Source organism: Carlito syrichta, unplaced genomic scaffold (assembly GCF_000164805.1).
Source record: "Carlito syrichta isolate Samal-C Ts95f unplaced genomic scaffold, Tarsius_syrichta-2.0.1 Scaffold307981, whole genome shotgun sequence".
In the NCBI taxonomy this organism is placed as follows: domain Eukaryota; kingdom Metazoa; phylum Chordata; class Mammalia; order Primates; family Tarsiidae; genus Carlito; species Carlito syrichta.
Window position 1 is genome coordinate 1,529,554 of NW_007252077.1, and position 11,830 is coordinate 1,541,383.

At 49.0% G+C, this 11,830-nt stretch overlaps 1 protein-coding gene across 1 annotated transcript in view; it reads left to right on the forward strand.

Moving 5' to 3' along the window:
- IL17RC (interleukin 17 receptor C) overlaps positions 1 to 11,830 on the forward strand; it is a 15,056-nt gene that overhangs the window by 2,303 nt on the left and 923 nt on the right. The window contains exons 6-19 of the mRNA XM_021715871.1: positions 911 to 1,022; positions 1,357 to 1,401; positions 2,977 to 3,116; positions 3,331 to 3,390; positions 5,342 to 5,396; positions 5,492 to 5,673; positions 5,767 to 5,817; positions 6,781 to 6,826; positions 7,015 to 7,136; positions 7,367 to 7,426; positions 7,866 to 7,914; positions 11,233 to 11,328; positions 11,443 to 11,481; positions 11,572 to 11,827. Coding sequence (XP_021571546.1) covers positions 911 to 1,022; positions 1,357 to 1,401; positions 2,977 to 3,116; positions 3,331 to 3,390; positions 5,342 to 5,396; positions 5,492 to 5,673; positions 5,767 to 5,817; positions 6,781 to 6,826; positions 7,015 to 7,136; positions 7,367 to 7,426; positions 7,866 to 7,914; positions 11,233 to 11,328; positions 11,443 to 11,481; positions 11,572 to 11,827 — 1,313 coding nt within the window. The remainder of the gene's footprint in view (positions 1 to 910; positions 1,023 to 1,356; positions 1,402 to 2,976; positions 3,117 to 3,330; positions 3,391 to 5,341; positions 5,397 to 5,491; positions 5,674 to 5,766; positions 5,818 to 6,780; positions 6,827 to 7,014; positions 7,137 to 7,366; positions 7,427 to 7,865; positions 7,915 to 11,232; positions 11,329 to 11,442; positions 11,482 to 11,571; positions 11,828 to 11,830) is intronic.

An 11,830-nucleotide genomic window follows, 5' to 3' on the forward strand; every position in this document is an offset into this window, starting at 1 on the left:
CCACTGCACTCCAGTCTGGGCGACGGAGTGAGACTCCAACTCAAAAAAAAAAAAAAGTTTTTTTGACCACTTAAAAAAAAGAATAATCCTACCTCATATAACTGTTGTGAGAATTAAATAAGGTGATACCCATAAAACACCTGGTGTAATGCCCAGTGCCAAAGGGTCTCAGTAAATTTGTTTTCCTTTTTTTTGTAATCTTAAATACTACTCTCATGAACTAGGCATTATTATTACACTCACCTTCCAGATAGGGAAACTGAGGCTTGGAGAAGGGCAGTCTGTGGGCCTGATGTATTTCTGCGGACCCTTGGACTACGAGAAGAATCTTGCCATACATCCCATGCTGTGTATACCATGGTGTTGAGGCTTCCTGCCTCAGAAGGCCACATGTGGTTGGAAGGTCTATCTCCACTGGGGCCAAATCACTCAAACCCTTTGACTTCCCCTCCAACCCCCAGCCCCCACCCAGTATCCTCTTATCTGGAAAGTTGTAGTCTAAGAGAACATCTGTTTGGCCCAAACATTTGTTTGGCTTCGCAAGCAATTGTGAGGCCCATTGAGGCCCTGAGTGTGAGAACCACTTCTGTGGGGAGAGGCTTCCCACATTTGTATTGGGGTATCTCATCCCCTTAGCTTTGGCCAGGTGGTCCAGGACAGCAGGAGTGGGGGCAGGGACTTAAATGGTTAGGGTCTACTCTTGTCTGCTCTAACTGGGGATGTTTACTTTAGAACGTGGTGGGGGGGGCTTTGAAAGAAATCTGAATAGTAGATTTCAGGTTATGCAGTATAAATATAGGCCTTGTTTAGGGAAGGGACCGGTGATCAGAGTGGCCCAGGCAGATATGCCCACAGCTCCTGGCCTGAATTCTGAGCCTTACACCACCAGCCTTCCCCTCTCTCCTCACAGGGCTCGGTAGTATTTGACTGCTTTGAAGCTGCCCTGGGAGGTGAGGTGAGAATCTGGTCTTACACTCAGCCCAGGTACCAGAAGGAGCTCAATCTCACACAGCAGCTGCCTGGTAAGTGGTCCCAGAGCCTCGGGAAATCCAGATCTTGGCCTCCCTTGGTCTCTTTCCCCCTGGCCGCTCCCTTCCTTCTTGCACCCTCTCCCTAGCCCATTCACTCTCAGGCAGGGCTCTGAGCTTGTGTTCTTCCCAGAGTCAGTCTCTCAGGTCTTCTCTCCCCGGGTGAGACATGCTTTCCAACGCTGGGGAAAATGCTTTGGGCACCAGACGGATGTGGGTGGTATTTCGGGTGCAGGGAGCCCTTCCCAGTGCCCTCCATGAGTCAGATCACCCCTTTCCTTCCCTGGCCACCAGCCCCACTGGAGGCTTTTCTATGATCTCTCCCCAGACTGCAGGGGGCTCGAAGTCCGGAACAGCATCCAGAGCTGCTGGGGTAGGGGCTAGGGCCAGGGGCTCTGGGGGGTGGGGCAGAGTCTGGAGTATGAGGGACCCTTGGAATCCACTTCAGATCTGGGGTATCACATTCCAGAAGCTCATAGAGCACATTTATTCATTCATTCATTACACTGGGAGTATAAAGAGGAATCACTCCTTATAACACATATTTATTAGTACCAGGGACCTCTAGACACCCAAAGCATTGACAAGATTATGGTACCCTCTTTTATATATCAGAATTAAAATAACATTGAACCTGAAATAAGAGCTAAGAAAGTCAAAGTTCTGATTTTTTTTCCCCATGTACTATTTGGGTTTTGTTTTAGTCTTGTTCATTTTTTTGTTTTGTATTTTCTTTTTTATTTTGTAGCATATATACATAAACATGTATTCTAATGTCCACTTCAATTAGTTTTTACATGTATACATTTACACAAGTAGCACCAGATCAAGATATAAACTATTACATTTTTTTCAACTTTGCTTTCTGAAAATTCGGTTCCTTAAAATTAAACTTGGCCTACCTCTTTGGCAACCCCTTAAAGACTACCCAGCATCAGAACTTTTTTTTCTTTTTATACTTTCTGCTTTTAGGTCACAACTTCAGAACTTTAAAAACACAGACTCACATTACATTTTATTTCTTTTTCTTTTTTAAATGAGAGTCTTACTTTGTCACCCAGGCTGGAGTGCAGTGAGACGATCACAGCTCACCACAACCTCTATTTCCTGGGCTCAGGTGATCCTTCTGCTTCTGCCTCTCAAGTAGATGGGACTAACAGGCATGTGCCACCATGCCCAGCTAATTTTTTGGTTTTTTATAGAGACAAGGTTTTGCTATGCACCTAGGCTGGTCTTGAACTCCTGGCCTCAAGCAATCTTCCCACCTAGGCCTCCTAAAGTGCTGAGATTACAGGCATGAACCACCACACCTGGCCTCATTTCTTAATTTTAAAAAATTTTGAGTTTTTGAAATTAATTAATTAATGAATTATTTTAGAGACAGATTCTTACTCTGTCACCCAGGCTGGAGCTCACTATAACTTAAAATTCCTGGGCTCAAGCAATTCCCCTCAGCCCTCTGAGTAGCTGGGACTACAGGCACATGCCACCATACCCAGCTAATTTTTCTATTATTTTTTGTAGAAATAAGGTCTCACTCTGTTGTCCAGGCTGGTCTTGAACTCCTGGGCTCAAGCAATACTCCCTCTCAAATTACTGGGATTATAGCCGTGAGCCACCACTCCTGGCTAGGTCATGATTCTGAGCAAGGGAAAATGATTTGTTTTAAAGTAGTTACAAGATCCTTGTGGCTGGAGAGAGAGAAGCGAGGAGAAGAACTCTCCTAAGACCACATAATGGGGCCTCCATGGGCTCTGCCCTGGGCCAGCTGCTAGAAGCAAAGTCTGGTCTGAGATGGGGACACAGGCTCCGCTCTCCAAGGGCTTCTGGGTCTAAGGGGCTTGAAGAAAACTCCAAAGGGTCAGTTGGTGGGTATGGCCCAGGCTTTGGTATGCAGAAGAGGTGAAGGAAATCTAAGCTTCCCTCTCTCTCTTTGCCTCCCCACCAGCCCTGCCCTGGCTCAACGTGTCTGCGGATGGCGATGACGTGTGCCTTGTCCTGGACATCTCTGAGGAGCAGCACTTTAGCCTCCTTCTGTACTGGAACCAGGTCCAGGGGCCCCTGAAGCCCTGGAGGCAAAGAAACCTGGTGAGGCCTACCCCTCTCCAAGTCCATTCCCACTGTAGGCTGATGTTCATGCTAAGGATGAGTGTGCACTCTCAAGGAGGACTTTTGAAGATGACACACACAAGCAAGGGAACGTTGGTGGAGGAGCTTCTGCCTGCCTGGTTTCCTGGACTTTGGCCTCCCCTATTTCTCTTTCTTATCTTCTCCAACTTGCCTCCTTTTGCTTGTCCCACAGACTGGGCCACAGACCATTACCTTGAACCACACAGACCTGGTTCCCTGCCTCTGTATCCAGGTAGGAGCAGAGTCCAGATGGACACTAGGGGAAGGGGATTGGGAAGATGACGGGAGGGGGATGGCCCCCATCTTCCTGGTCTCACCATCCTCCAGACTCCTCTTTGAGGTGGAGACTGTTGCTCCCTGGGGTGGCCAGTCCTCTCTTGACCCTTGCTGTCTTATGCCTTCTGTCTGTTACATGCCTATAATGCTCTTCCTGGTCCTCCATCCACAGGACTCTTACTTATGCCTCATGGCCTCATTCAGATGTCACTTCCTCCTTGAAGCCTTCTCCTACTCGTAGCTCCAGTTCCCCCTTTGTGCTCCCCTAGAGGGTAAAGCAAGTACTATAGACTTAGGCTGGTTTGAATTTTGGCTCTTGCCATTTGCTAGCTGTGTGACCTTGAGCAAGTTACTTCACTTCTGTGAGCCTGCTTCCCATCTGTAAAATGGTAATAATAATAGGACTAACCTCCTAGGGCTATTATAAGGAAGTATGCCACATCCAGGCTCTGTCCTCTCCCTCTGTCTGCACATTTATTTGGCCATTGGACCCCATTCATTTCACCTCTGGCATTAATGTCTCTCATTCTCTCTCTCTCTCTCTTTTTTTTTTTTTTTAATTAGGAGTCTCACTCTGTTGCCCAGCCTGGAGTTCTGTGGCAAGTTCATGGCCATTGCAGCCTCCACCTATTAGGTTCAGGTGATCCTACACCTCAGCCTTCCAAGTAGCTGGAACCACAGGCATGCACCACCATGCCTAGGCTTTTTTAATTTGCTGTAAAGTTAGGGTTTTGCTAATTTGCCCAGGCTGGTCTCCAACCTCTGGACTCAGGCTATCCTCTTACCTCGGCCTCCCAAAGTGCTGGGATTACAGGCGTGAGCCACAGCGCCCGGCAATGTCTTTCATTCCTTTCCCCCTTCGTCTCCATCTCAGTCCAGTGTGGACCTCTATCCTCTCCCCAGACTGTTGAAATAACCTCTAGCCTGACCTCCCTTCCCCGCCATTGTGGGCCGATATTCTGCTCGCAACTTCATCATTTCCACTATGTTTTCCCCATGATTTACCTTCATGGTAACTTTATAACCTCCAGTGGAGCTACTTGCCAAGACACACCCACTTATATGCCTTCGCTGAGGCAGTTCCCACTACTTCAAATGCTCTCACCCTTTTTTCATGTAGCCAAATCCTCCCAGCTCACTTGTCACCTCCTTCCCAAAGCTTTCCCCCAGCCATCTAGCCACTCCTAGCTCCAAATTCCCCTGTACTTGTTCAGTCTTTCTTTGTCTATTTATTAACTTCCTTTCTTATTTGGATGTCTTATTTCTTGTACCCAACAGATGCTCAATGAATATTGTGAAATGAGTGACTGATTTACTAATTTATTTACATATTTTATCCTTGCTACAACTATGAGTTTGTAATTTCCTTGAAAGCAAGCAAATCATATCTGATTCAGATGTAATAACTTTGCCAGAGGGAGGGGACCCGAGGGGGTTGCCAGTGAGTGTTCTTAATTAAAAGTTTGATGAATAAATTAATATATTCTTATCTCAAGTGCTCAGCACAGGGCTAAGCACATAATCGGTGCTCTTAAAAAGTCTAGTGAAGAATAAATGAATTTGTCCTTAGCATCTAGCTCATTACCTGGCACACAGTAGGTGCTCACAAAGTGATTGTGGAATGAATTAAAATTAATTATGGAACGTCCCTTTTGCCTACCATACTGCTAAGACACATAGTAGGCACTCATTAAAAGCTTGTTGAATGACGATGTTACCAGTGCTGGACATTATGTTTGTTGGAAGAAGAAATGTGTGCATCTCCAGGACTTTGTGAATGCCAAGAAGACCTTATGAAATATCTGTTGAAAGCATGTGTCCCCACTGCCTAGCAGGGAGCTGGGCACATGCCCATGGAGGGTTGGCTGGGTTGAACTGACCTGAGTTAGAGCTCTGTTTCCTTTCAGGTGTGGCCCCTGAGGCCCGACTCCATCAGGACGAACATCTGCCCCTTCAGGGAGGGTGAGCGGACTAGCTTGGGGACAGAGTTGGAGACTGTGCCGGTGGACAAGCGGACTAGTGCCTGGCGTGAGGTGACCCATGCCCTTTCCCTGCAGATCCCCGTGCACACAGAAACCTGTGGCGTGCTGCCCAGCTGCGGCTGCTGTCCCCACGGAGCTGGCGGCTGGACGCACCATGCTCTCTGCCCGTCCAGGCAGTGCTATGCTGGCAGATACCAGGTGGGGGCCCCTGTCAGCCGCTGGTCCCTCCGCTGTCCTGGGAAAATGTCACTGTGAACGTAAGCAAGGCAGAAGGCAGTGCCCAGGATGGAGGGAGAGAGGGGAACCCAGGGTCCCATTTCATGACCCAACTCATTCCTCTCTTTTCACAGGAGGCTCACCAGTTCCCGTTGCTGAACGGCCACCCTAACCTCTGTGTCCAGGTCAGACAGGGGTGCCAGAATGCTGGGCTGGGGGCAGGACCTGTGCAGACCCCCAACCAAGTCACTCACTTTGTTCTTGGGCCCCTGAGGCTTGGTGGTTAAGGCCTTCCTCTTTGGGAGTTCCACTATTTACTGTAGCAGTGTGAGGGGCCCTGGGCAAGTCACTTCACCTCTCTGAAAGTTAGCCTCCTCATGTATTTAACGCAGGTAATAAAACAGAGACTACTTCATAGAGTGGCTGTGAAGATGAACTAAGAGAAGTGCTTTGGCTTAGGGACTGCTACAGATTAAATGCTCAATAATGTTGGCTGCTTTTATTATTGCTGTCACTATTCTATTTCTCACCTGTAGAATGGATACTCCACAGTTTCAGGTGCATTCAGGGTGGTATGGTCATAGACAAGTTGTTCCACAATTTTATAAAATTTTATTTTACTAAAATATTCACTCATCCAAGACTTATTGAGCATATACTAATCACTATTTTAGGCACCATAATAGATCCTAAAGTCCCCACCCTCATAGAACTTGTGTTCTAATGGAGAAAGGCAGACAATAGGCCTTGTAAGTAAATTATACAGTATGTTAGAATTGCATACAAATAATATGGGAAAAAGTGAAGGGATGAGGGAGGACTGGGGTTGTAATTGTGTGGGGTGGTCGGGTAAGAAGGGAATCTTTTCTTTGAGAAAGTGGTTAGATGAGAGGGAGCATGTAAAACGCTCTGTAAGACATGCAACAAGCTTAGGGCTGGAAGGCCCTTTAGTGCAGATGATTTCACAAGGCTAGGGCTGAGAAAGATGAAATGACTCCTGATTACCCGGCCTTGAATCCAGATCTGTCTAAGATCAGGTCCAGACTTCCAACCCGACAGGCTTTCTCTTGCCTGCCCCTTCTCTTCTGGTCTTTCTGGCCTTGGCTCTTGCTTTTCTAGTGCCCCTAACCCCGGCCCCTCCCAAGCAGGTGAGCAGCTGGGAGAAGCTGCAGCTGCAAGAGTGCTTGTGGGCTGGTGAGTGGGGCCTGGGGGACACTGGGGCAGAGTTTCTGAGACAGGGGTGATCACTGGCAGTGCTAGTTCCTGGGAGTGAAGGAAATGCATGGGGGTAGGGGATGGGATGGGAAGTAGGGGGTGGGAGGGCAAGCAGCAACTCCCAGCAATGTTTGGTTTTGGTCAGATTGGCCTCTCACCCCTTTCAGACTCCCTGGGGCCCCTCAAGGATGATGTGCTGCTGGTGGAGACACGCGGCCCCCAGGACAGCAGATCACTCTGTGCCTTGGGACCCAGTGGCTGTACCTCACTGCCCAGCAGGGCCTCCACGGTGAGGGCTGGGGGACCAGACCTTCCTCCACAGACGTCTCCAGCTCCATCTCAAACCTGCCTCACATTTTTACTTCATCTACCTTGTGATGGTCTCTGGGGATGCGGGGTTGACTCAGACATGGGCTCTGCTCAGTGGCTTCTTAAAAGTCTCCCACCCACTTCCATTCTGCAGCTGCGGCCTAGTGGGTGCTGCCCCAAGTAACACCCCCCAACCCATTGTCTTGGCAGATGGCTGCTCGCCTCGGAGAGCACTTACTACAAGACCTGGAGTCAGGCCAGTGTCTGCAGGTGAGTAGGTGGCAGGAGGGCCCTGACCCACTGTCTAAGGGCAATAGGCCTAAAACTAGCACTCACCTGCTGTCTATGTGTGCTGTTTTGTGTTCAGCCCTAGGAAAGTTAAGAGTAAAAGAAACAGTTATTTCCCCAAGGAGCTCACTGCTGACTAGAGACCAGTAAACAGCCACACCCACAGGCACTAAGTATTAGGTTCCAGGGAGAGCTTCAAGGAAGCATTTCTTCCTGTGGGTCAGATTTGGTGTGGAAAAAAGTCACAACTAGGCAGTAAGCATAACATAAGCAAAGGCAGAGCAGCTGTAGGAATCTGCTGTATGTGGCGGGGAATAAGCATAGTTGAGGCTGGGAATTTGGAGGTGAGGCTCACCAGAACTTGGTGAGTGTTGAACACCAAGCTGGGGATCCTGGACTTGGTTCTGTTTGTGTCTTGCAGCTGTGGGATGATGACCTGGGAGCGCTATGGGCCTGCCCCACGGACAAATGTGAGTATTACAAGAACTGCCTTTCCTGTCTGTTTTTGCAGGGGCCACGTGACCGTGCCCTTCCCTAGGCTCAGATAAAGAGCTTGCAAGGATCTTAGGATCACCAAAAAGATACCATCTCTACCTGCCACACATAGAAGTCTAGCATGACATTAGCCAATCCCTTACATTTAGTAAGTGTGAGCTATTGTATACTCACAAGTGTGAGCTCACAACTCAAAAGCATACCCTAGGAAACTGACCTAGGTGGGATGAGGGGTTCTGGGGAAAGATTTGAGTGGGACTCTGAGGTTGAGCTAGCTGAAGGGGATAAAGATGCATTTCTGTGAGCACTCTGAGGTACTTCTTTGAGAAACTCCACGGTGGCCATGGCCAGTGTGACCAGAAGGTCTTAGGCAGGCCTCTGTCATGAGATGACGATGCAGGAGACGTGTGGGGAAAATGGATGTTTTGTTTAGAGCAGCAGGAGCTTTTGAAGGGTTTCGATCAAATTTATATATATGTAAACCAAAAAGTGACTGAGGCAGATCTGTCAATTTAGAGGTTTATTTTGCCAAGGCTGAGAATGAGTGGGAAAAAGAATCACAAGTTACAGCAGCATCCATGGCCTATGCTTTTTCCAAAGAGGGTTTTGAGGACTTCAAAAGGGAAAGAGCAAGCAGGAGGGGAAGGGGAAAGGGAAAAAAAGGGGAAAGAGGGTACTGTCAATGAGGCAAATGGTTACATTCTTGTGAGGCTTTGATTAGGGCTTAGTGAATCTACATTCTGCCTGTGAAGAGGGGGTAAAGGTCAATTACGAATTCATCTAGCTCTCAGTAAATCTACATTTTACATAAGATAAGTAAGCATGTGCAGTTATAGCTGTCTGGTAACAAAAGGAAGACAGTTTTTGCGTATGTGTGTGTGACTCAGTTCCCAAGCTTAACTTTCCCTTTGGCATAGTGAGTTTGGGGTCCCGAGATTCTATTTTTTGTTTTCCTTTCACAATACATATATGGGGGTGCACCAAAAATGTATACACTTTTTTTTTTAGTTGGAGTCTCACTCTGTCACCCAGGCTAGACTGCAGTGGCACACTCATGGTCACCCCAGTGTTGACCTGCTGGGCTCAGGCAATCCTTCCGTCTCAGCCTTCCAAGTAGCCAGAATTACAGGAGCGCACTACCACGCCTGGCTAATTTTTGATTTATTGTAGAGACAAGGTCTCACCAAGTTGCCCAGGCTGCTCTCGAACCCACGGGCTCAGGCAATTCACTCACCTCAGCCTCCCAAGGTGCTGGGATTACAGGCTGAGCCACGGAGCCTGGCTGTATACACATTTTAAGAGATGTTATCTATTATTTTTCAAAGTTGAATTAAATTACAGTAGCAAGCTGGGCATGGTGACTCATGCCTGTAATCCCAGCATTTTGGGAGGGAGAGGCGAGAGGATTGTCTGAGCTCAGGGGTTCGAGACTGGCCTGGGTAACTGGGTGAGACTTCATCTCTACAATAAATTTTAAAAATTGGGCAACTCCCTCGGGTCCCCTCCCTCTGTGGAAGCTTTTCTGTTTTCTCAATAAATCCTGCTTTCCAAAACAAAAAAAAATTAGCTGTGCATGGTGGCACGCGCCTGTAGTTCCAGCTACTTGGAAGGCTGAGGTGGAAGGATTGCCTGAGCCCAGCAGGTGGAGGCTGCAGTGGCCATGAGTGTGCTACTGCACTCCAGCCTGTGTGACAGAGTGATACCTCAACTCAAAAAAAACCAAACAAATACCAACAAAAAATGAGGGTAGCAATGTGGAGTATGATGTTTGCTCAGCTGTGTTTCCATCATTTTGTTTGATTGTCCTACCCATTGCATGGTGATGCTAGCATTCATTTGATTAATGCTATCTTTTGAACAAACGTCATACTTAAGACATGTATATGGTTTTTTTTGGCACCCCCTGAATTTTGAGAGACAGGGTCTCACTCTGTTGCCCAGACTATACTGCAGTGGTGCAATCATAGCTCCATCTAGCCTTGAACTCCTGGGCTCAGGGGATCCTCCTGCCTCAGCCTCCAGAGTAGCTGGGACTATAGGTGTGTGCTACCATGCTTGAATAATTTTTTTCTTTTTCTTTTTTTTTTTGAGTTGGAGTTTCACTCTGTCGCCCAGACTGGAGTGCAGTGGCCGCTCCTGGCCGCAGTGGCCGCTCCTGGCCACCGCAGCCTCGACCTGCTCCGGCGATCCTTCTGCCTCAGCCTTCCGAATAGCCCGAATTACAGGCATGCGCTACCACGCCCGGCTGATTTTTTGATTTATCATAGAGATGAGGTCTCGCTGCCCAGGCGGGTCTCGAACCCGCGGGCTCAGGCAATTCACTCACCTCAGCCTCCCAAAGGCGTGGGATTACAGGCTGAGCCACTGAGCCCGGCTTTTTTTCATTTTTGTAGAAATGAGTCTTGCTATGTCACCGAGGCTGGTCTCCAACTCCTTGCCTCATGCAGTCTTCCCAAAGCACTGAGATTACAAGCATGAGGCAATGCACTAGCCTTCAAATTTATTTACATTTATATATTTTTTGAGTCTGGCTCTGTTGCCCAGGCTGAACTACAGTGGCATGATCATGGCGCATCGAAGCCTCGACCTCCTGGGCTCAGGTGATCCTCCCAGATTAGCCCCCTTGAACAGCTGGGACTAGAGATGTGCACCACCACACCAAGCTACTTTTTACATTTTTTTGTAGTCTAGTCTCGAACTCCTGGGCTCAAGCGGACCTCTTGCCTCGGCCTCCCAAAGTGCTGGGATTATAGGTATGAGCCACCATGCCCAGCCAAATTTATAATTTTAAAAGGTCATTTGGTGAATGGATGGGAGGCAAAAAAAGACAGACCCGACACACCAGTTAGATTATTGCAGACATCCAAGACACCAAGGTCAAGGGCACAGCAACTTTAGACTTAGGGGACAATTATTAGCTTCCAAAAAGATTGCTGCCCCGTATGTCCCTTGCAGCACTATTTTTAAAAGATTATTATTAGCTGACATTTGAGCACTTATAATGCTTGGCATTGTGTTAAGTGCTTTACGTGTATTAATGTATTTAGTCCTCATATCAACCCTAGGAAGTAGACAGACACTATTGTTATCCCAATTTCACAGAGGTGAAAACTGAGGCAGAAGGTGAAGTTACTTATCCAAAGTCACCCAAACAGGTGGAGCTATATTCATACACTGTCTCTGACACTATGTGCTGTGGACTTGGGGCAAATCATTTCATTTTCTAAGTCTGTTTTTCTCCTGTGAAGTGGGGTGAAAGTCTGAGGTTTCTAACTCTTCTTCCCGTCTCCCAGACATCCACAAGCGCTGGGCCCTGGTGTGGCTGGCCTGCCTCCTCTTTGCCGCTGTGCTTTTCCTCCTCCTGCTTCTCAAAAAGGACCACGTGAAAGGTGAGCGCTCCCTGGCTCCCATCCCCCGGGGAAAGGGCCAGAGTGGACCCGGGCGATCCCGAGGAAAGGCGGCGGCCAAGCTCACCGGCTGCCTTCGCCCCTCTCCCCTCACAGGGTGGCTGAGGCTCTTGAAGCAGGACGTCCGCTCGGGGGGTGAGTGGGCGCGAGTGCCGGGCGGGGGGCCGCCCCCTGCGGCCCGGGCCTCGGCCCTCACTTCTGCCTCCTCCCCCCGCTCCCCGGCAGGGGCCACCAGGGGCCGCGCGACTCTGCTCCTCTACTCGGCCGACGACGCGGGCTTCGAGCTCCTGGTGGGCGCGCTGGCGTCGGCGCTGTGTCAGGTGCCGCTGCGCGTGGCCGTGGACCTGTGGCGCCGCCGAGAACTGAGTGCGCAGGGGCCCCTGGCCTGGTTCCACGCGCAGCGGCTCCAGACCCTGCAGGAGGGCGGCACCGTGGTCTTGCTTTTCTCGCCCGGGGCCGTGGCGCTGTGCAGCGAGTGGCTGCA